The 24,581-nt window shown below is 35.2% G+C and overlaps 3 protein-coding genes and 1 long non-coding RNA gene across 8 annotated transcripts; 2 read left to right on the top strand and 2 right to left on the bottom strand.

Moving 5' to 3' along the window:
- Positions 1–133: 133 nt before the first annotated feature.
- LOC148575480 (putative disease resistance RPP13-like protein 1) lies at positions 134–13,022 on the bottom strand. 4 transcript variants are annotated; one of them, XR_015905012.1, is made up of 4 exons: positions 12,882–13,019; positions 957–5,803; positions 671–757; positions 134–560 (listed from the first exon to the last, which is right to left on the bottom strand). XR_015905012.1 is itself a non-coding variant. In XM_088504206.1 (2 exons), the coding sequence occupies exon 2, from the start codon at positions 4,643–4,645 to the stop codon at positions 953–955; it is 3,693 nt and encodes a 1,230-aa protein (XP_088360332.1). In that variant the 5' UTR covers positions 4,646–5,803; positions 12,882–13,019; the 3' UTR covers positions 771–952. The 4 variants fall into 4 exon arrangements, 1 of the variants encoding a protein (XP_088360332.1); XR_015905013.1 differs by having other exon boundaries at positions 665–757; XR_015905014.1 differs by lacking the exon at positions 957–5,803 and having other exon boundaries at positions 12,882–13,022.
- On the top strand, positions 12,793–14,985 carry LOC148575481 (uncharacterized). The gene is made up of 2 exons (XR_015905017.1): positions 12,793–14,279; positions 14,857–14,985. It is a non-coding gene; the product is annotated as an uncharacterized LOC148575481 (long non-coding RNA).
- A 1,166-nt stretch (positions 14,986–16,151) lies between these two features.
- Positions 16,152–20,699, bottom strand: LOC148575482 (putative disease resistance RPP13-like protein 1). Of its 2 annotated transcripts, none has more exons than XM_088504213.1 (3): positions 16,813–20,699; positions 16,582–16,697; positions 16,152–16,494 (listed from the first exon to the last, which is right to left on the bottom strand). In XM_088504213.1, exon 1 carries the CDS (start codon positions 20,510–20,512, stop codon positions 16,889–16,891), a length of 3,624 nt encoding a protein of 1,207 aa, XP_088360339.1. In that variant the 5' UTR covers positions 20,513–20,699; the 3' UTR covers positions 16,152–16,494; positions 16,582–16,697; positions 16,813–16,888. The 2 variants fall into 2 exon arrangements, with proteins under 2 accessions (XP_088360339.1, XP_088360340.1); XM_088504214.1 differs by having other exon boundaries at positions 16,893–20,674.
- A 1,014-nt stretch (positions 20,700–21,713) lies between these two features.
- LOC107628020 (uncharacterized) lies at positions 21,714–23,956 on the top strand. Its single transcript, XM_088506250.1, has 3 exons — positions 21,714–21,758; positions 22,900–22,967; positions 23,590–23,956. The coding sequence occupies exons 1-3, from the start codon at positions 21,714–21,716 to the stop codon at positions 23,954–23,956; spliced, it is 480 nt and encodes a 159-aa protein (XP_088362376.1).
- Positions 23,957–24,581: the final 625 nt, after the last annotated feature.

Below are 24,581 nucleotides of genomic sequence, written 5' to 3' on the forward strand. Positions count from 1 at the left end.
TTTATACTGATATGTTTATAATAAGTTGTTAATTGTTTATTGTTGTTTAGTTAGAGTGACATCGTTTGATAATTTCAAACTGACATTGTCAAAGCAAAGACTTTTAGTTTCATGAAATACTAACAAAAGAATATGGGAAAAAACAATGTTACTAATTAGAGGCAATTCTTGGTCACGAATACACAATAAAGCAGAGAAAAAGGGGGCAAAAATCACAGATCACAAAGGCTCAATGGTGCAGCACAATTAATCACACTCCTCCAATACATAAACGCCAAGGTAAGTCACCAATATAACTGACATGATACATCTAAAGAAAATTTCAAAAATCCCAAAAAGTAAATACATGTCTGCAAAAGAATGTGCTAACATGAATCTTCCAAAACGGAGCATAACCATGAGGTTTGTAGAAAGTAGAAACGAAACCAAAAGTCTCAATCTTCAAAAGGGTAGGTTCCAAAAGAAAATAAAGAAGCTAAGGAATTAAATTTTCCAATGCAATGGTCACGTTGCTCAATTGTGTCCATGATTATGGATCTCCCTTGTTGCTCGATTGCTTTCTGCATGAAAGTTTTAGTCTCACGTGTTACCACCACATATAAGTTATCATATTTTTTGAGTAATCAATGTTATTGGAACATTGTAAAGTATATAAAAATGTTACTATTACTGTCTTATTTCTCAGCAATCAGCCCTGTGTATTGCATTGATTGAAATTGTTCATGGAAGAAGTTGTGTTGTTGGGTGGATGGATAATCTGTATGAGAAGGTACAAGTGTTAAGTAAGGAATGGTATAGCACATGTATAAGAATGATTAAAAATGAAGAATAAGAATATTGTAGAGAGAATGAAGAATGAAAAGTCGTGAGTCACTTTATATGCAGAGTATAACTCATGATGAAAAACTTAAATAAGAATAATGTTGTGTGTGTATGTGTTGAAGTTGTTGGATTACGAAATCCATGTGCCATCAACTTGAATGGCGGGGATGTGGGAGATTTTGGGCCAAAGCTGTGGATCCTTCTTCTGACATGGTTCGGACAGCAAAGGGCTTCCATCGATGCTGAGTTGTATTAGAGAGGCAGGCAGCTTATCTCCCTCGATATACTCCAGATTCCAACAATCAGTGATAGTTACACGTTGGAGGGAGGTGAGGTGGGCAAGTCCCTTGCATTCCAACGTCTCCAGACTCTCAATGCTTCTCAGTGTGAGAGACTCAAGTGAGGCAGGCAACCATCCTTCCCTTGGGAGGGACTTCACACTCTCGTCGTATTGACCAAGAATGGTAAGATGAGTAAGCCCATGAAATTGCGAATTCATGAATGCTGCAGAGCTCACCAGTTTCTCGATGTAGCTGATTTCAAGAGATCTGAGGCTACGGTGTGGATCCCCATTCCCTGTAGGAGACAAATCAACCTCTGGGCAACCCACTAATGTGAGATCCTCGAGCTGAGGTGCTGCCATTAATAGCTTTGACACAGATTTCAAACTCCCGTACCAGTAGATACGTAAAGAACGGATACATGGAAGAGAGCGTAACACCACAATACACTTCATGTTTCCACAGCCATTGATATGAACATGCATGAGATTCGGAAAGGAATCCAACAACGAGAAGGATGTAACTGAATCACAGCAGTTCTCTATTGATAGTTCCTGCAGCGAGTGATGTTGGCCATCCATTTGGAATTCTAGTTTTCTGCAACACCGTATAGTCAACTGTTGTAGTGATGCGGGAATACCACTCACTGGAAACCATATGTGGGAGGAACAATCTGAGATGCATAAAGACGTCAGGCAACTCAGTTGCATGTGCATTATGGCCTCTACCGCCGACTCCACGTGATAGTTTCCTGCAATTGATACCTCACGCAGTAAAGGAGGTAGCTCCCCAATTCTCACTTCATTCCCGCCTTCTATCCTTAAAGAGGTCAATTCAGGAGATCTTGGAACACAACAACTCAGCTGCTCGCAATTCCAAATCTGAAGGGATTGCAAAGATGGTAGATGATTGGGCAAATCTCCTCTCAACATGGGACAGTTATTTATGGAAAGCTCTCGGAGTCTCCGAAATGCATTGAACTCCAGTGAACGCCACTCCTTCCAGCAAGGCATTTTCTCAAACGAAAGAGTTTCAAGCATTGGGAATGGTGGTGTCTCCAAACAAGATTCACCATTCTGGTTAAAGTAAAACTCAGCACCCACACTTTCCAGACTTCCAAAATCTGAAATTTCCAGGTGCTTCAAAGAGGGCAACTGTCCAAGTGAAGGAAGCATACAGCAATTCCGGCAATCATCCAGTGTTATTGTGGTGATGTTGTGGTAGGAAGAATGTCCCACCCAATCTGGAAATGTTGTACCCCTGTAACCATAGATATATAACTCTTTCAAATTAGTGTGAGGTCGTAACTTGTCAAGTATATCTCTTGTCATTTGGGAGTCAACTGTATTCTCCTCTTTATTCAATGACCAACTCAGCGTCATAGAATCAATGCCATCCTTATCAAACATTCTTGCCATCGAAGCTTCATTGCTGTTGACCACATTCTCCAACTTGTCAATGGAAATAGATTGCTGTAGATCTACGAGTGCTCCCAATTCTTTAATCTTGTTTTCTTCATGCTTTCCAACAACATAATCACTTAAAAATTGCAAATTTTTTAATTGGCTCATGCCTTTCGGCATCTCACGTAACTGAGTCCCTCTAATATCAAGATGGCGCAAATTTACAAGGTCTTTCATGCCAACAGGTAGCATTTTCAGATAACTACAGGAATACAACTTCAAGGTCTGCAAGTTGTACAGGTTACCCAACGACTCTGGCAATGTCACAATGTTGGTGAAAGAGAGATCCAAGTAACGCAAATGAATCAATTCACCTATTGAATCAGGCACTGACTTAAGAGGAAAGCTTTTTAACGACCAAGCTCTCAGGTACTTCAACTGTGACAACATGATACAAGGTGCATTTTCCATATTGAATGGAATCCACTCGTCCAAATTGATTTCAAGAAATGTCCTTGTATGTTTTACTCTATCACAATCTCCCAAAAGATTTGACATTGGATAATTGCCTTTGGGATTATGTGACAAATGACGAGCTTTAATATCAACCTCAACTGCATTCAGAAGCTCTTCAGCTCTGAAATAGAATTCTCCAGCACATGTCATTGCTAAATCATGAACAAGATCATGCATCACGAATTTATTTTCCTTGGTACTATGAGGTTGCAAAAATGATCTCGCAATTAATTCATCAAAATATTCACCACCAACTTCTTCTATAGTCTTTTTTTCTACTGGTTGCAAAAAATTCTCTGCCATCCATAACAGCATCAATTCATCCTTAGTAAATTCATAGTCCTTGGGATACAAGGAACAATAAACAAAGCACTGCTTCAAATATGAAGGAAGAAAATAATAACTTATCATTAACGCTGGAACAACATTTATTCTGTCATTGGAGAGTTTCCAGATTTCACTCTTCAGTAAATGATTCCAATATCTGATATCAGAATTTCCACGCAATATGCCTCCAAGGGCTTGAGCTGCCAAGGGCAATCCATCACACTTCTTTACGATATCTCTGCCGATTTTTTCCAGGGTTGGATTCTCCACAGAAACAGTTGACAGACGTGCATGCTTTGTAAACACCAACCGACAATCTTCATCGGACAATGATCTTAGTTCATGAGGTGAAACAGTCTGCACTAAAGAAGCCACATTTTTATTTCTAGTAGTTATGAGAATTTTACTTCCCTTAACCCCTTTTTGAAAAGGTTTTAGAAGCTTATCCCAATCACTATAATTTTCATTCCATACGTCGTCCAAGACAATGAAGAACTTTTGCCTCGACAACTTTTCCTTTAAATCAAGCTGAAGTAAATTCAAATCTGTCAAGTTACAAGAACTTGAAGTTATTGCCTCGATTACAGTCTTGGTGACCTTGACAACATCAAACTCTTCTGACACACAAACCCAACCTCGGAAATCAAAATTCTCCTTCACTTTGTTATCGTGGTAAAGCAATTGGGCCAAAGTAGTCTTTCCTATTCCGCCCATGCCCACAATGGGAATGACAGATAAATCACCATCAGCAGCATCATCATCATCCAACAACAGTTTCAGTATGGCCTCCTTGTCTTCTTTCCTGCCACATATCTCCGATGGTTCAACAAGACATGTGGATGGAATTCTCCATGACATGTCCACCTTGGCACTCTCCTTCAGACGAAGATAATTTTTGCGTCTTACAACAGACTCTAGTGTGCCAACTATTTTTTCCATGTCATCAGTATCTTCAATATGTGAATCAACAGCACGAGACCAGTAAGAAGAGTTACCTGGATCTTTTTGAGTGGCAGCAATAGCGGCTTTAGTGGAGAGTTCGTCGAGCAAGTCATCAGCCATATAGAGAGCATCTTGAAGATCAACAAGCCACTTCTTCACTTTCTTGTCAGTGAACTGCTTCAGCTCAGCATCATCAAGAACAGGTCCAACATCATACAGACAATTCTGCAACCTAACAAGCAAGTTGCTCCTTTCGAGGAAAGAGTCGTCTTCTTCAAGTATTGAAGTCAGGTTGTCCAAAACAGCATCAACAAAGGGAGAGAGGTAAGCTCCACCATAAAGTTTTTCGGCCATGGTTGAATCTCAAGTGAAGCAGATCAGATGGGATCAGAACAAAGAAAGAAAGTCAATGGATGAGGGAAGTGTTTGCTTTGTGTGGTAGGTGAAGTTGATTTGACGAGGTTTATGGTCTTCGGACAAAATGATGGGATGGTGTTATGGAAGATAAACAATTGGTTAATGTATTGGTGAGTGTTATAAGAAAGTCTTATTTTTTTATTGGACAAACATTGTTGTTATATTAATTTAGTAATTTAAGAACAAGCTGTAACGCATTACCAATTTGTAAACTAAAGTAAAAACTATCTGTGGTTGCACTTTATCAAACTCACTGGTCACTAGATGATAGAGTTAGAGTCAGTTAAAACTTAACTCACTCAATTTTATTTAGCTTTTTTAATTTTTATTATCTCTAAGTGATTTATATGATAGAATTTCACTTCATGTATTCTTTCTCTTTTTGTCAACAGATTTAAAAGACTATATCAAATATCAATTACTCTACTGTATTATTAGAAAGGGACAGAGCAATAATGACTTTCAAATATGCATGTAGATAGTATTTTTGGTAATTAAAATGATTGCTAACTAATATTATCTTATTGTCTTAAACCTTATTTGTTACTTTTTTGTGCCTTTTTCTTTTACGTAAATTATGGCAAGACAAAGCGTTTTATTATTTACATGTAAATCATTTTATTCCAGGAAGATTTACATAAAAGAAAAGAAAGACAAATATATAACCCGTTTTCCTTTAGCTGACAGAAGTATCTCAGACTAGAACTGAGCTTGGTGGAATCGAAGAAATGATGGAGAAGAGTGGGGACGTGAGTAGAAGAAGCAGAGAGAAAGAGAGGGAAGCAGAGGGAGTACGAAGACAGAGTCTTTTTGTCATGACCCAAAATGAGCCATGACTGGCTGGCGTTCAGGTGAATAATCCTATATCAAGCTTAACATACTCAAATATAAATTTCAAAAAAATGTTACAAATATTTTACAAGTTTTAAAATAAATAATTATACATTTTTAACAAAAAATTAAAATAATTAAAAATAGTTGAATCCTGTCTGTGACATAGGAAGCATATAACATCTAGGAATTTGACAAAGAACAGGAATTCAGTGCAGATCGTTACTCTTGAATAGAAAGTCTCACATAGTCAAGTATTTGTTCCTGAATAATATTTTTAGAAAAACGGGGTGAGTTTTGCAACTCAGTAACTAGACAATACATCTATAATCGACATGAGACCATATAAATATTATTATCAAAGTAATTTTAATTAGAAAATAGTAGTTGATAATCATAAGTGAATCAATAAGGGAGTTCTCATACAGAAATCAAATCAAAAGTCCACACTTGGGCAGCTCCACCTCTATGGCTAGCCCTTTTCTCTAGTGTGTTCGTACAGAATAACAGATCAAACATGTGGCCTACACGTTAGGCTAGCAACGCCCCCTACTAGTTAAGGTCTGAGCCAGATGCATCTAGGTTAACGTCATAACGACCGTTAACTACAATTTTCTAATACGAGCCTCCCAAACCAATTCAAAGCATATAGTTTCAAATACAATAAATCTTTGATCTTTCAAATATATAGAATATCGAATCAAATCAAATTAGATAATACTTTCTCGTCAGAAATATTTTCCAATCATAAGAACATATATATAGTCTCATGTAAAATTTTTAAAGTATGAGATTCATAAAGATAATTATTCAACTATAATATATCAATCATTCTAATCAAATCAAAGTTCTTTAACAATAGTTTTTCTAAATATAATTAAAAACTCAGAATAGTATAAACCAAAAACTTAAAGGTTATAAATGTAAAGTCTACTCACAAAATGCTCCTAAGGGACCAAAGAGATCAAACTCGGAGTGCCGGATTAAAGGGTGAAGATGGTTAAAGTAGAATGGAACGAAACAACACAAAATTTGGGACCGGGGCAATAGCAACAACAATTCTCACTACAGCAACATCAACAACAGCCCTAGTAGCAACATGGGGAAACCACAGTAACAATAGCAGCAAATCCAATAGCTTACGATGGTTTAAAATTGAGCAAAGAGGGAAAGGACAGAGTCAATAGTAGCTTTACGGCAAGACAAGGCAAAACAAGCTTAGTCTTGCCAAAGGAAACAAGGGGATGGAGCATTAGCAGCTCCGATGACCCTCTCGCAGTGAAGCAGAGTAGAGGCGGAGGTAGCTTCGGGTTGCACCAGCGGTGAGCTTTGGCGACGGCAATGTCTCCCTCAGACGCGGCCCCTTCGACGGCGACGACCGTAACTCCAGCAACGAGTCCCAGTAGCGACGATAGTGGTGCTGCCTTCTCTCTATCCATCTCTCTCCTTGTTCGTCTCTCTCTCTCTGCCTCTATAACTCGACGGCGGTGACGGTTTCCCATTGCTTTGCCAGTGCCGTCATCTTCTTCTCTTCTCCCCTCAGTGTCTTTCTCACTCCCTCTTCTCTATTTCTTTCTTTTTCTTTTGTTCAGACTTCAGAGTGTGTGTTTGTGTGAGAGTGAGTAAGTGTGTGGGTTTAATTTAGGAATTAGGGTTAGAATTTGGGAAAAAGAATACGCGTAGTGTAGGAATTTTGATAAAATTAGAGGGTAGGGTAGTAATAAAAGGAATTAAATATAAAATGTTTTAAAAAAAGCTTGGGATGTTACATTCTGCCCTCTTTGAAAAAATTTTCGCCTTCTAAAATTGATATAATATAAAAAATGTTACATGGTTTTAGCTTTTAACCAAACATGAGAAAGAAGTATAATCGGGTGTAAAAGTTACAAGATAGGTGTGTGTTAAAACGATACGGTTGACATTCACCGACTCTCGTTCCTCTGACAACTCAGATATACATAGCACTCTTCACTTCGTTCGTCAATCTCTTCAAAATACAATCTGACTTCATAATCTCCTTGGTTCTGTAGTATATATCCATGGAAGCAACCAGTCTTATGTGAAGTCTTAGAATTACAACTTTCTGAACTTCAGCACCGATAAGCTGTGTCCTAATGAACTAACGTATCGCTTGCTATCCGGGAATTGCACGACATCGAAACAAGCACGAATTTAGTCAAAAGGATTCAAAACTTAAGAAGAGAAGAGCAAATATCACATATGGTGCTCACATGAACGTGAAAGGATGCTTAAGATTGCAATTAAGCAATGGTGTACAGAAATAATGAAGTGTGTCAGAAAGAGAACCAATTATATCTTAACAAAAAAATTTGAATCAACAAACTTTGATAGAAATAATAAAAAAAGGTGTACTAGGCCAAAACAAGTTCAGGTTGAATCAAAGAAGTACAAAGTTCACAAAGAATGTAACCAAAGTCAATGGCAATTTTTACATAGATTTAAGAAAATGATTAGGGACACGATCAGGCAAGAGAAGAATCAAATCAAAGACTTTTTCAAAGAAGATCTAGAACAAGAATTCGAGGAGAATACTAGAAGATATGATGTATCACAGTAAAGCAAGTTCAGATTACATCAAGAAGTTATATAGTTCACGTAAAGGAATGCAACGTCAACACCTGTGTTGTTGAGAATTTATGGGATAGCCAAAAGCATGATCAAATCGAGATATGCATAAGATGTAGGACATGAAACAAAATAATCAAATTTCATTCAACAAGAATTGAAACAAGAAACTCCTGACATGAAATATAGAGGAATGAACGATACGTCAAATCACGCAGCACGATTATAACGCATATTTCAACACAAACTATCCCAAGAAGAACACCTAACATTCCCAAACTTAACGATTACCATTACTAAAAGAAACGAAGGAGTTTAGAACTACTATTTCTCGCCGGTTATAATTTCTAGCCCTCTGTACGCATCATGCTCAACAATCATACCACAAGATGTGACAACACTAGATAGAATATAGAATTTTCTTTTTACAACAAAACTAGAAAGCGAACAAAACAAAACAAAGCCCAGCAGAACAATATCACCATAGAATAAGAGCCTTTAGAGCATAAGTAAATGTTGAAATCACCGAAAAAATTTCACCATTTCCCTTATTCCATAACCATTCCTCACATCATCATCAAGACTCTAAAAAGGCCAAAAATTATGAGAATATTGCAAATAACTGAGATAGCATATTAGAAAAAAGACATAGATGTTGCATCTAAAATTAGAAGCTAGGATATATAAAAATATAGTATTACCTAGAGATTTCTACTTCTAAACATCAACAACAATAACAAAACGAAATATTCAAACACAATCAATCAAAGCATAGTAATAAAGGAAAAATTTAAAACGAGCAAATGCAACATATGAAAAAAAATCCGAAATAAATGAACCAACTAAAAATAGGAAACTCATGAAAAGAAAAGAAAATATTGATAAATTTTACATTTCCAAGATCAAACTATGATCAATTCACACCCATCATTCTTAGATTAACAAGTTATGATGAAACAACTCAAGATTAAATCCAGTGACTCAAAATGAACCCATCGGTTTATTTAGAGTTTAGACATCTCCAATTTTCCTACATTGCAAACAAGAACCAAAGCTGTCCAAAAATTAGGAAAGTCAATTTTATTTTATTTTTTATTTTTTTTACAATGCCTACTTTATAATAATCCGTGAATATAATAAGGGAAAAAACTCATATAAAGAATTTGTTCAACTTTAAGGAATTAGATATCCAATCTTTTCCATCTGAAATCGCCAGAAATTTTTTTCAATATCTAAGACCTACAATCTCAATCTCACAAACCCAAAAAACCAATCTCCCCAAATTCTGAGAATAAGGACAATAATTGAGAACAGAAGAATTTTCAAAAAAAAAAAAAAGGTCAAGAAAATCTTCAAGTTTCAAATCTTAGCCAAAAAGCACGATTTATCTTTTACTCACCAACAAAAAGCAATCATTCACGATTTATATTTCACCTTCACAGAGTAGACCACGTTCCTTCATAATGAATAAATTGAGATCCACTCAAGCAAATATCTAATTTAAAATTAAATTCAAACAACAAAGTAGTAGTACTACTATCACAGTTACAATTATATATTTGAAATCAGCTAATAAAAAAAATAAAAGACAAACATCACCAAAACAAATAAAATTATAAGAGCTGATTCTAACACACCCTCATTCATACATAAACGAAATTTTTGTCATGATAATACACATAAAATAGGTTGTTTGAGCTGCCCTTTAATAAGTTATTCGCGTCTAAATGTAATCCACTGTTGCAACAATGAAATCAAGCATAGCACAGAATTATTAAAAGACACAGACATATTGGCTGTGGTGTGCACTTCTAAAATCAGACCAACCAAACTATTTCAGTTTCAAAATAATGAACATGATCATAAAAATTCACTTGAAAATATGAAGTCATTTCGACATGGTCAAGAAAAAGTATTTCTTAATCTAACTAATGATAAGCCTAAAGAAAGTATAAAGGTAGTATAATAGAAAACCTTTTGAGCTTTACTTCCATCTAACTAGAATGGAAGGGATCCCTAGTGAATAGATGAAAAGTTGTGTGAACTAATAAAATATTATATTGTAAGCATCTAAAAAAGTTAAACAATTTTTCTCCTTGCTCCTCAATTTAAGTCTCTGCAAAATTGGCTATCACCTTTTTTTTCAAGTGCATTAACAAAGAACAGTTCATATTTATATATAATCAAAAAGGTAGGAACGTGTATGAATTTAGGGACAATGTTTTTGTTTTCCTGCCCTTACAACCAAAGAGAACTTGAAACACACTATTTTGAAATTGACCGCATTTCTATCAATCTATTTTTCTTTGTTTGTGTATTCAACCTTTTTTCTTGAACACATCTCAAATATATAATTCCATGAACATGAAACCAGCAAGGAGAAAACAAAACAATATTCAATCAGGACCATACATAGTAGAAACGTACAATTAGAGACAATCACCTAAAATTCAAATAACCCCTTATTCAATCTAGCCACACAAATAGATTCCTAAAAACCAGTAGTTGCTGAATATACTCCCTAATTTGTTGTCATCATTTCAAAAGCCTTAACCTCTTCATTCAAGTATCATATATCTCTTAAAAATCTCTTGAAATAACTAATTTCTTTCACAAGCATCACACTTCGCAGAAATCATCAGAATTAGGCAACAATAGAAAAATCATAGAACTCACAACAATTTCATGACAAAAAAGTCATGTCCAGCATCACAATACCATAATAGAACCAGATCATCAAACTAGAAAAATTCAAATACACTTCTAGATTAGAAAGACCTTCGATCCATCTAATTAATCACCCAAATAATTCATTATAGCTAAGCAAATAAAATCATCAATTTGACAAACAACAATAACACTTCATTCATATGTTCATCGCATAATTCTTTTCCTTGAGCAATTGAATAACAGTTTTCAAGGTTATTGATTCAAAAGAAAGAATCACGAGTGGTTCAAAATTATGTTAGTTTCAAAGATCATCAACATAAGAAGAACAAACTTGTTTTATCGAAATCCAGAACAAAGTATCTCAATCAGCAACTAAGTAAATACACAATCCACATATCTAATTACAGTTCTATAAAAGGAATAAGATAATAATTCACAGCAAAAACATATAAAATCTTTTAGATCATGGATGAAATCTTGAAATCGGAAACCATATAAAACAACATAAAGATAAAGAAAACTAAAGCATATATTCACAAAAGCGAGGATGAGTAGAACCAGCTAGAAGATAGAGAATTGAAACCGAAACCATTGTACCAACGCGTTCAAAATAACCTACTAAAGCATAGGTTAAGATTGGGAATAAGAAAATGATAGGAGTAGCAAGAAGTGGCAGAGGACGCAAGATCACAATAACCAAAAGACAACAATGACATAGAGAGGACAAAGATGACATTCCTATAGGCCTCTGATAGTATCACAATTCGTACAAATAGGCGCGCTTCTATTCATACAATTTTGATCCTATCATAGGACACTTGCTCCATATTTCACAGGTTAACCTAAAGCTTTAATACCACTTTGTCACGACTCAAAATGAGCCATGACCGGCGCTCAGTAGAATATTCTCATAGCAAGTCTAACATACTCGGTGCATATCATTACTCTTGAATTCTCACCTAGTCAAGTATTTGTTCTTGAAAAATATTTAGAAAAAATGGGAAGTTTTGCATCTCAGTGATTAGACAATACATCTATAATCAATATGAGACCATATAAACATTATTATCAAAGTAATTTTAATTAGAAAATAATAGTTGATAATCATAAGTGAATCAATAAGGAATTTCTCATACAGAAATCAAATCAAAAGTCCACACTTGGGCGGCTCCACCTCTATGGGTAGCCCTTTCCTCTAGTGTGTCCGTACGGAATAACAGATCCAACGTGTGGCCTATACGTTAGGCTAGCAACGTCCCTACTAGTTGAGGTCTGAGCCAGATGCATCTAGGTTAATGTCATAACCGCCGTTAACTACGATTTTTTAATACGAGCCTCCCAAACCAAATCAAAACATATAGTTTCAAATACAATAAATCTCTAATCTTTCAAATATATAGGGTATCAAATCAAATCGAATTAGATAATACTTTTTCATAAGAAATTTTTTTAATCATATTTTTTCAATCATAAAAACATATTTCACAATTTCGAAGTACATGAATGACAATAAATACTTCAATACTTCAAACGTATATATTCGAATAAAATCAAATATGATAAAATAATATAAAATTTTATCCAACATATATATAGTCTCATGTAAAATTTCTAAGGTATGAGATTTATAAAAATAATTATTCAACTATAATAAATCAATCACTCTAATCAGATCAAAGTTTTTTTAACAGTAGTTTTTTTAAACATAATTAGAAACTCAAAATAGTATAAACCAAAAACTTACCTATTATAAATATAAATCCTACTCATAACGTGTTCTTAAGAGATCAAAAGACCAAATTCGAAGTGTCAAATTAAAAGGTAAAAATGGTTAACATAGAATGAACCGAAAGAACACAAAATTTAGAATAGCAACAACAATTCTCAGTTTTTAACTGTAGCAACATCAACAACATCCCTAGTAGCAACATGGGAAAAGCACGGTAATAATAGCAGCAAATCCAACCGTTTATGATGATTTAAAACTGAGCAAAGACAGAAAGAGAGATCAAGTAGGATAGGACACAGTTAATAGTGGAGCTTTATGGTAAGACAAGGCAAAACAAGCTTAGTCTTATGGTCTTACCAAAGGAAACAAGGGATGGAGCATTAGCAGCTCCGGTGACCCTGTCCAGCGTCAACGGTGAAGGACACGGCAGAATAACGATGGCGGCGGTTCCTCTCCTTTGGCAGTGACTCCCGCAGCAGCACTACAAGCTCTGACAAACAGGGAGACGCAGGGGTCAACCGCAGTGAAGCAGAGTAGAGGCGGAGGTAGCTTCGAGTTGCACCAGCGGTGAGCTTCGGCGACGGCAATGTCTCCTTCCGACGCGGCCCCTTCGACGGCGACGACCGTAACTCCAGCGACGAGTCCCAGCAGCGACGATAGTGGTGCTGCCTTCTCTCTATCCATCTCTCTCCTTGTTCATCTCTCTCTCTCTGCCTCTATAACTCGACGGCGGCGACGGCTTCCCTTTGCTTCGCCAGTGCCGTCATCTGCTTCTCTTCTCCCCTCGATGTCTTTCCCACTCCCTCTTCTTTATTTCTTTCTTTTTCTTTTGTTCAGATTTCAGAGTGTGTGTGTGAGTGAGTAAGTGTGTCCGAGTTTAATTTTGGAATTAGGGTTAGGATTTGGTAAAAACAATAAGTATAGTATAGGAATTTTGATAAAATTAGAGGGTAGGATAGCAATTAAAAAAATCAAATATAAAATATTTCAGAAAAAGCTTGGAAGAACGTTACACTTTTGGGAGAAATTAGAAGAGTGAATCCCTTCATTCTCTTCTCCCTTCCTATTTTCTATATATAAAGTATAAACATTCATCATATGCACACCGATTTGCAATGCAATGATTATGTGGCAGCATATGTTGATGGCTCTTGAGAAGGTTTTGAACTAGGCCAATTTGTTGATAGGCACCAAACAGTATCCCATTAACTAAGCAAAAATAAATTTATCTGCAAAACTTTAGTTCATGTGTCCGAAATTTATTATCAAATGGTAAATTATATTTTTTCCATTAATTAATTTGGATGTCAAGACTCATGCAATCAATTTTTCTTAGAACAATAAGAAGGACTGTGATACAATATGAAAATGGTGAATATTATGATGGCAATGAAGGTGCATTTCCTGTTCCTGGTATTCTTGTGGCGCTTCCATGCAAGGTGGAGCTGCTGGACCAAAGCAGCCATGTCCAAGAACACTTGATGAATCTTATTGAGACTCCTCTCTATATTAATCACTGTGTTATGCCTCTCTTCAATCTCTTGGATTGTGTCCATGATTGTTGTTCTCCCTTGTTTCTCAATTTCTTTCTGCAACAAAGTTTAACCTTCCCACCACATATATTCCAACATTATAATAACCAAATAATGAAACAATTTTCATTCGAGCTTCCGAATAATGATTACATAGACCAACTTGCTTCTTCCACTAATAAGCAACAACAATTCTTGGATAAACAATTTACCATCTTTCCAGGTACTTGTTATTTTTTATTTATAATATTATTGTTCTTTACAATTTTTGTATATCAATTTAGAAATTTATATGAATTGTTAAAGTTAAGAAGATATAGTTGTGATTAGTAATTGACGATTTCATGTATACAAGTAGTAGTTATGCTTCATCTTTTTGGCACAACAAATTTGGGAGATAGATATAATAATCATGCTAGATTGCATTATGATAAATGAAATAAACATGTAAATATGTGTTATACAATTCACTTATTTTGGGAAATTAGTGTAGAGGTGGTTGTCTTCCATTTATTAATCCTTAGGAGGAAGCCATATCAGTAAAAGAGACAGAAAATGAAGAAAAATGTACTTAAATTTTAATTAGGGTTGAGGATCATTTAAAATTGGGATTATTATGCATTATGATGCCACAAGTGATAGATTATAAAGTAGAAACAACTTTTCCTTGTGATTCTAAAGTTATATATACTCAGCCGTCGGTGAAATTCTTGATTGAATGAAATTATATTATCAGATAAACATGTCCTGTGATATATTGTAAATTATTTTTGGCTAACCAATGAAAAACTCTTCTGCAGAAGATTGCAAAATTTCAGGTGAAGCACAGAAGCCTCAAGCAACATTATCTTTACAACCATCAATTGCTGACCCTTGGATTCACTCAGCCTATGATACAAAACTACAAAATTCTCAAAAAATAAAAGAAATTCATTCTTGGTAACTTAATTATTCATGGATACATAAGTTTAATTTCTTGTTCTTTCCTTTCTAGGTATGTGCAGAATATCCTTACATGGATCAATTTTATGGACTCTTCTCAGCTTATGCACCTCAAATTTCGGTTTGTATTTTATCTCAAATCTCAAATCTCAAATCTATATATCTATATATTAATCATATCAGTGTTCTTGTAATGCATGTCTCTCCATACAAGAATCTAAATTATAGTTATGAATGTGGAAGGTAACACTATTAACACAAAAAAAATAACATTGTAAATGTAAATCAGTAATTTTTAAAAATATTTGTTACTTTAAAAATTTTGCATATTAACAATTCAGTGTATCTGAATACAATTTGCATCAAGATACAATGAGTTATTAATATATCAAACTTCTAAAGTTACAGATTTTTTGAAGTAGATGGAGTATATAATTATAATATTAAAATATAAATAGTAATGTAATTGTCTTTTTGCAGAGGCTTAATATTCTGAAGCAGAAAGACTAATGAATTATGATGTGTGCGTATTGTGTTTAAATAACAGCATGAATTTGTAGCATTTTTATGTGTGTGCTTTTTATTATCATGTCTAGGTTTGGTGTTCTATTTATGAATTTTTGACTTTGTCAAGTAATGTATAATACTATAATGTCTTCTTTGTTAGAAATAAAAATAAGATATTTGACAAATGCATATTACAACAATTGGTTTCTTCTCCGTTGCGACTTTAGTTATACTTATAATTAACAAAAACACTTTGAAAGTGAATTACAATATTACACAGAAATTTCTAATTAATTAATCTTACTATAATAGCATGCATATCTTCTGCATAATTAACAGAAACACTAAGAATTGAAATGGATTGAATATTTGCAATAAAAATCTTGTAATTTTACACAAAAAGCTAAGGTAATGTTTTGCTTTTTAATTTTTTTATACTGATATGTTTATAATAAGTTGGTAATTGTTTATTGTTGTTTAGTTAAAGTGACATCATTTGATAATTTCAAATTGGCATTGTCAAGAAAAGATTTTTAATTTCATGAAATACTAACAAAAGAATATGGAAAAACAATGTTACTAATTAGAGGCAATTCTTTGTCACCAATACACAATAAAACAGAGAAAAAGGGGGGCGAAAATCATAGATTAGAAAGGCTCAATGGTGCAACATAATTAATCACACTCCTCCAATACATAAACGCCAAGGTAAGTCACCAATATAACTGACATGATACATCTAAAAAAAATTTCAAAAATGCCAAAAAGTAAATATATGTCTGCAAAAGAATGTGCTAACATGAATCTTCCAAAAAGGAGCATCACCATGAGGTTTGTAGAAAGTAGAAACCAAACCAAAAGTCTCCATCTTCAAAAGGGTAGGTTCCAAAAGAAAATAAAGAATCTAAGGAATTAAATTTTCCAATGCAATGGTCACTTTGCTCAAATGTGTCCATGATTATGGGTCTCCCTTGTTGCTAGGTTGCTTTCTGCATGAAAGTTTCAGTCTCACTTGTTATCATATTTTTTGAGTAATCAATGTTATTGGAACATTATAAAGTATATAAAAATCTTACTATTACTGGCTTATTTCTCAGCAATCAGCCCTGTGTAGTGCAAGGATTGAATATTGTTCATCCAGCGAAAGCAAAAGCAAAGGTGGCGAAGTTGTGTTGTTGGGTGGATGGATAATCTGTATGAGAAGGTACAAGTATTAAGTAAGGAATGGTATAACAGATTAATAAGAATGAGCGAATGAAGAATAAGAATATTGTAGAGAGAATGAAGAATGAAAACTCGTGACTCACTTTATATGCATGAAAAACATAAATATATTGAGGGAATAAGAATAATGTTGTGTGTGTGCCTGTTGAAGTTGTTGGATTACCAAATCCATCTGTAATCAACTTGAATGGCGGGGATGTGGGAGATTTTGGGCCAAAGCTGTGGATCCTTCTCCTGACATCGTTTGCCCAGCAAAGGGCTTCCACAGATGTTGAGTTGTATTAGAGAGGCAGGCAGCTTTTCTCCGTCAATGTTCTCCAACTTGCGACATTTAGAAATGTATAAATGTTGGAGGGAGGTGAGGTGGGCAAGTCCCTTGCATTCCAACGTCTCCACATTTTTAATGTCATACAATGTGAGAGACTCAAGCGAGGGAGGCAACCAACCTTCCTTTGGGAGGCACTTCACACTCTCACATTCACGCCCAATACAAAGATGAGTAAGCCCGTGAAATTGGGAATTCATGAATGCTGCACTGCTCACTAGTTTCTCGCTGTGGCTGATCTCAAGAGATCTCAGGCTACGCTGTGGATCCCCTGTTGCTGACAACTCGATCTCTGGGCATTTCAGTAATGTGAGAACCTCTAGCTGAGGTGCTGCCATCCATAGCGTCGACACGGACTTCAAACTCCTACACTCGTTGATATGCAAAGAACGGAGAGATGAAAGAGAGCGTGACACCACAATACACTCCATGATTCCACAGTAGCTGATTTCAACACGCACGAGATTTGGAAAGGCATCCAACAACGAGAAGGATGTAACTGAATCACAGCTGTTCTCTATTGATAGTTCCTGCAGCGAGTGATGTTGCCCATCCATTTCGAATTCTAATTTTCTGCAATGCTGTATCGTCAACTTTTGTAGTGATGGGGGAATAGCACTCACAGGAAACCAAATGTGGGAGGAACAATCTGAGATGCATAAAGAAGTGAGGCAACTCAGTTGCGTGTTCGTAATGGCCTCCACCACGGACCCCACTAGACGCTTTCCTTGAATTGAAAGACTGGTAATCGCAGGTGCCCTTGGAACACAACAACTCAGCTGCTTGCAATGGCTAATCTGAAGTGATTGCAAAGATGGTAGATGAATGGGCAAATCTCCTCTCAACATCGGACAGCCAAATATGGTAAGCTCCCTAAGTCTCGGAAACCCATTGAACTCTAATGAACGCCACTCCTTCCAGCAAGGCATTAAATAAAACGAAAGAGTTTCAAGCATTGGGAATGGTGGTGTCTCCAAACAAGATTCACCATTCTGGTTAAAGTAAAACTCAGCACCCACACTTTCCAGACTTTTAAAATGTGAAATTGATAGGTGCTTCAACGAGGGCAACTGTCCAAATGAAGGAAGCATACAGCAACTCCTGCAACGAATAAGTGTTATTTTGGTGATGTTGTGGTAGGAAGAATGTCCCACCCAATCTGGAAATGTTGTACCCCTGTAACCATTGATCTCTAACTCTTTCAAATTAGTGTGAGGTTGTAACTTGTCAAGTATGTCTCTTTCCATTTGGGAATCAACTGTATTCTCGTCTTTATTCCTCGACCAACTTAACGTCATAAAATCAATGCCATCCTTATCAAACATTCCTGCCATCGAAGCTTCATTGCTGTTGACCACATTCTCCAACTCTTTAATGGAAATAGATTGGTGTAGATCTACGAGTGCTCCCAATTCTTTAATCTTGTTTTCTTCATGCTTTCCAACAAAATAATTACTTAAAAACTGCAAACTTCTTAATTTGCTCATGCCTTTCGGCATCTCACGTAACTTAGTCCCTCTAATATCAAGATGGCGCAAATTTACAAGATCTTTCATGCCAACAGGTAGCATTTTCAGATTGCTACAGGAATACAACTTCAAAGTCTGCAAATTGTAAAGGTTACCCAATGACTCTGGCAATGCCACAATGTTGGTCTTGGACAGATCCAAGTAACGCAGATGAATCAACTCACCTATTGAATCAGGTACTGACTCAAGAGGAAAGCTTTCAAATGACAAAGCTCTCAGGTACTTCAACTGTGACAACATGATGCAAGGTGCATTTTCCATGTTAAATGGGATCTCTGACCCCAAATTGATTTCAAGAAATGTCCTTGTATGTTTTATTGCATCGCAAACTCCCAAAACTTTTGACATTGGGTAATTGCCTTTGGCATTATGTGACAAATGACGAGCTTTAATATCAACCTCAACTGCATTCCGAACCTCTTCAGCTCTGAAATAGAATTCTCCAGCACATGTCATTGCTAAATCATGAACAAGATCATGCATCACAAATTTATTTCGCCAAGTACTATGAGGTTGCAAAAATGATCTCGCAATTAATTCATCAAAATATTCACCACCAACTTCTTCCATAGTCTTTTTTTCTACTGGTTGCAAAAAATTCTCTGCCATCCATAACAGCATCAATTCATCCTTGCTAAATTCATAGTCCTTGGGATACAAGGAACAATAAACAAAGCACTGTTTCAAATATGAAGGAAGAAAATAATAACTTATCTTTAACGCTGGAACAACATTTATTCTGTCATTGGAGAGTTCCCAGATTTCACTCTTCAGTAAATGATTCCAATTTCTGATATCAGAATTTCCACGCAATAAGCCTCCAAGGGCTTGAGCTGCCAAGGGCAATCCATCACACTTCTTTACGATATCTCTGCCGATTTTTTCCAGGGTTGGATTATCCACGGAAACAGTTGACAGACGTGCATGCTTTGTAAACACCAACCAACAATCTTCATCGGACAATGATCTTAATTCATGAGGTGAAACAGTCTGCACTAAAGAAGCTACATTTTTGTTTCTAGTGGTTATTAGAATTTTACTTCCCTTAACCCCTTTTTGAAAAGGTTTTAGAAGCTTATCCCAATCACTATAATTTTCATTCCATACGTCGTCCAAGACAATGAAGAACTTTTGCCTCGACAACTTTTCCTTTAAATCAAGCTGAAGTAAATTCAAATCTGTCAAATTACAAGAACTTGAAGTTATTACCTCGATTATAGTCTTGGTGACCTTGACAATATCAAACTCTTCTGACACACAAACCCATCCTCGTAAATCAAAATTCTCCTTCACTTGGTCATCGTGGTAAAGCAATTGGGCCAAAGTAGTCTTTCCTATGCCGCCCATGCCCACAATGGGAATGACAGATAAATCACCATCAGCAGCATCATCATCATCCAACAACAGTTTGAGTATGGCCTCCTTGTCTTCTTTCCTGCCACATATCTCCGATGGTTCAACAAGACATGTGGATGGAATTCTCCATGACATGTCCACCTTGGCACTCTCCTTCAGACGAAGATAATTCTTGCGTGCTACAACAGACTCTAGTCTTCGAACTATGTTTTCGATGTCACCAGTATCTTCTATATATGAATCAACAAGGCAAGACCAGGAGGAAGAGTTACTTGGATCCCTTTGAGCGGCAGCAATAGCGGCTTTAGTGGAGAGTTCGTCGAGCAAGTCATCAGCCATAAAGAGAGCATCTTGAAGATCAACAAGCCACTTCTTCACTTTCTTGTCACTGAACTGCTTCAGCTCAGCATCATCAAGAACAGGTGCAACATCATACAGACAATTCTGCAACCTTCCAAGCAAGTTGTTCCTTTCGAGGAAAGAGTCGTATTCTTCAAGTATTGAAGTCAGGTTGTCCAAAACAGCATCAACAAAGGGAGAGAGGTAAGCTCCACCATAAAGTTTTTCAGCCATGGTTGAATCTCAAGTGAAGTAGATCAGATGGGATCAGAACAAAGAAAGAAAGTCAACGGATGAGGGAAGTGTTTGCTTTGTGTGGTAGGTGAAGTTGATTTGACGAGGTTTATGGTCTTCGGACTAAATGATGGGATGGTGTTATGGAAGATAAACAATTGGTTAATGTATTGGTTAAAAAAGGTATGTAACTCTCCATGAATTATGATACTTTATGCTGCCTTCCCATGGCTTCTTATTTTTTTATTGGACAAACTTTGTTGTTATATTAATTTAGTAATTTAAGAACAAGCTGTAACGCATTACCAATTTGTAAACTAAAAACTAGCTGTGGTTGCTCTTTATCAAACTCACTCAATTTTATTTAGCTTTTTCAATTTTTATTATCTCCAAGGAATTTATATGATAGAATTTCTCTTCATGTATTCTTTCTCTTTTTGTCAACAGATTTAAAAGACTATCAAATATCAATGATTCTACTGTATTATTAGAAAGGAACAGAGCAATAATGACTTTTAAATATGCATGTAGATAGTATTTTTGGTAATTAAAATGATTGCTAACTAATACTATTTTATTGTCTTAACTCTTAAACCTTATTTGTTACTTATTTGTCACTTTTTCTTTTATGTAAATTATGGTTAGACAAAGCGTTTTATTATTTATATGTAAATTATTTTATTTTAGGAAGATTTACATAAAAGAAAAGAAAGACATATATAACCCGTTTTCCTTTAGCTGACAAAAATATACTCAGACCAGAACTGAGCTTGGTGGAGGCGAAGAAATGATGGAGAAGAGTGGGGATGTGAGTAGAAGAAGCAGAGAGAAAGAGAGAGAAGCAGAGGGAGTATGAAGACAGAGCCTTTTGGGAGAAATTAGAAGAGTGAAACCCTTCATTCTCTTCTCCCTTCACATTTTCTATATATAAACATTCATCATATGCACAGCCAATGGTTATGTGGCAGCATATGTTGATTGCTCTTGATAAGGTTTTGAACTAGTCCAATTTGTTGATAGGCACCAAACAGTATCCCATTAACTAAGCAAAAATAAATTTATCTGCAAAACTTTAGTTCAGGTGTCTGAAATTTATTATCAAATGGTAAATTATATTTTTTCCATTAATTAATTTGGATGTCACGACTCATGCAATCAATTTTTCTTAGAACAATAAGAAGGACTGTAATACAATATGAAAATGGTGAATATTATGATGGCAATGAAGGTGCATTTCCTGTTCCTGGTATTCTTGCAAGCTGGAGCTGCTGGACCAAAACAGCTATGTCCAAGAACACTTGATGAATCTTATTGAGACTCCTCTGTATATTAATCACTGTGTTATGCCTCTCTTCAATCTCTTGGATTGTGTCCATGATTGTTGTTCTCCCTTGTTTCTCAATTTCTTTCTGCAACAAAGTTTAACCTTCCCAGTTCCCACCACATATAAGTTATCATATTGTTTCTATTCCAACATTATAATAACTAAATAATGAAACAATTTTCATTCGAGCTTCCGAATAATGATTACATAGACCAACTTGCTTCTTCCACTAATAAGCGACAACAATTCTTGGATAAACAATTTACCATCTTTCCAGGTACTTGTTATTTTTTATTTATAATATTATTGTTCTTTACAATCTTTGTATATCAATTAGTAATTTATATGAATTGTTAAAGTTAATAAGATATAGTTTTGATTAGTAATTGACGATTTCATATATACAAGTGCTAGTTATGCTTCATATTTTTGGCACAAAAAAATTGGGAGATAGATATAATAATCATGTTAGATTGCATTATGATAAATTAAATAAACATGTAAATATGTGTTATACAATTCACTTATTTTGGGGAATTAGTGTAGAGGTGGTTGTCTTCCATTTATTAATCCTTAGGAGGAAGCCATATCAGTGAAAGAGACCGAGAATGAAGAAAAATGTACTTAAATCTTAATTAGGATTTAGGATAATTTAAAATTGGGATTATTATGCATTATTCTACCACAAGTGATAGATTATAAAGTAGAAACAACTTTTCCTTGTGATTCTAAAGTTATATATTCTCAAGCCATACTAGATTGTTGATGGAAGGAAATTATATCATCAGATAAAACGCCCTATGTTATTGTAAATTATCTTTAGCAGCTAACCAATGAAAAACTCTTCTGCAGAAGATTGCAAAATTTCAGGTGAAGCACAGAAGCCTCAAGCAACATTATCTTTGCAGCCATCAATTGCTGACCCTCGGAACCCTTTTGAGCTTGGATTCACTCAGCCTATGATACAAAACTACAAAATTCTCAAAAACTAAAAGAAATTCGTTCTTGGTAACTTAATTATTCATGGAAACATAAGTTTCATTTCTTGTTCTTTCCTTTCTAGGTATGTGCAGAATATCCTTACATGGATCAATTTTATGGACTCTTCTCAGCTTATGCACCTCAAATTTGGTTTGTATTTTATCTCAAATCTCAAATCTATATATCTATATATAAATCATATCAGTGTTCTTGTAATGCATGTCTCTACATACAAGAATCTAAATTATAGTTATGAATGTGGAAGGTAACAATATTAACACAAAAGTAATAACATTGTAAATGTAAATCAGTAAATGACGGAAACTTTTCGCTTGATATTAAATTATAGTATAAGTTGCAAGTACATCTTCTAAAATTAAGTCTGTTGTTGTAGTGCGTGTATGTATAGATATACGTATCTTCCAGTATTTAACAATGGATCTATGCATGTATGTAACATATTTGAATAAAGCAGGGGCTTATGATGCTGCCACTAAACAAGACATCAGATGATGGACCAACTTACGTGAATGCTAAGCAATACCATGGAATCATAAGGCGTAGGCAGTCATGTGCTAAAGCTGTTCTTGCCAATAAACTCATAAAACGTTGCAAGCTTTGAGCATTCATCAAATAAAACAATTCAATTAATAAGCCAATTTAAGCCGAGAATGCAAAACTTTCTGTATTAGAAAAATAGCTGCAGTTTCTTAAACTGGATTAGTTGAATTTTTTAGTAATAGAGTTATGTTATAAGTTGTTTGTGTTGCAGCCATATATGCATGAATTGCGCCATCTCCAACAATGGAAATGGCAAGAGTGGAAGTGAAGCAAACAAAAAAGGACTTGGCCATCAACTACATTCGAGTGGTTCTCAGAATTCTGAAGTCCTACAATCCTCGGCCGGAACCTTGAATTCGTTAAAGGAAATAAATGGAAGCAGTCCAAACATTTCATCAGAGGTGACAAGCATGTACTCATCAAGAGGAGGAATTGATGGATTTGCCATCAATCATATTGGAACTCCTATGCACTCCTTTGCAGATATGATGGACACTGGACATGGACATGGCATGATCATGCCCCCGAAGAAATGGGTTTCGGCTGAGGCCGGAAACTGCTGCAACCTTAATGTTTGATCTGGCAAGGATATTAAGCGAGTTTTGGTGTAGCATTGCACCAAAATCCTCGTATCCTTGTCAGGCCAGATGGAAAATGCTATTTTCCTTTCTGGTGCTCAGGCAACTCATCCTTGGCTCAGTTATATCAATTTTAAAAATATTTGTTACTTTAAAAATTTTGCATATTAACAATTCAGTGTATCTGAATACAATTTGCAACAAGATACAATGAGTTATTAATATATAAAACTTCTAAAGTTACAGATTTTTTAAAGTAGATGGAGTATATAGTTATAATATTAAAATATAAATAGTTGTCTTTTTGCAGAGGCTTGATATTCTGAAGCAGAAAGACTAATGAATTATGATGTCTGTGTATTGTGTTTAAATAACGGCATGAATTTGTAGCATTTTTATGTGTGTGCTTTTTATTATCATGTCTAGTTTTGGTGTTCTATTTATGAATTTTTGACTTTGTCAAGTAATGTATAAAGTCTTCTTTGTTAGAAATAAAAATAAGATATTTGACAAATGCATATTACAACAACTGGTTTCTTCTCCGTTGCTACTTTAGTTATACTTTCTGCATAATTAACAAAAACACTTTGTCGATGGATAATCTGTATGAGAAGGTACAAGTGTA

This window comes from Arachis ipaensis, chromosome B2, assembly GCF_059453495.1.
Source record: "Arachis ipaensis isolate K30076 ecotype BB chromosome B2, ASM5945349v1, whole genome shotgun sequence".
In the NCBI taxonomy this organism is placed as follows: domain Eukaryota; kingdom Viridiplantae; phylum Streptophyta; class Magnoliopsida; order Fabales; family Fabaceae; genus Arachis; species Arachis ipaensis.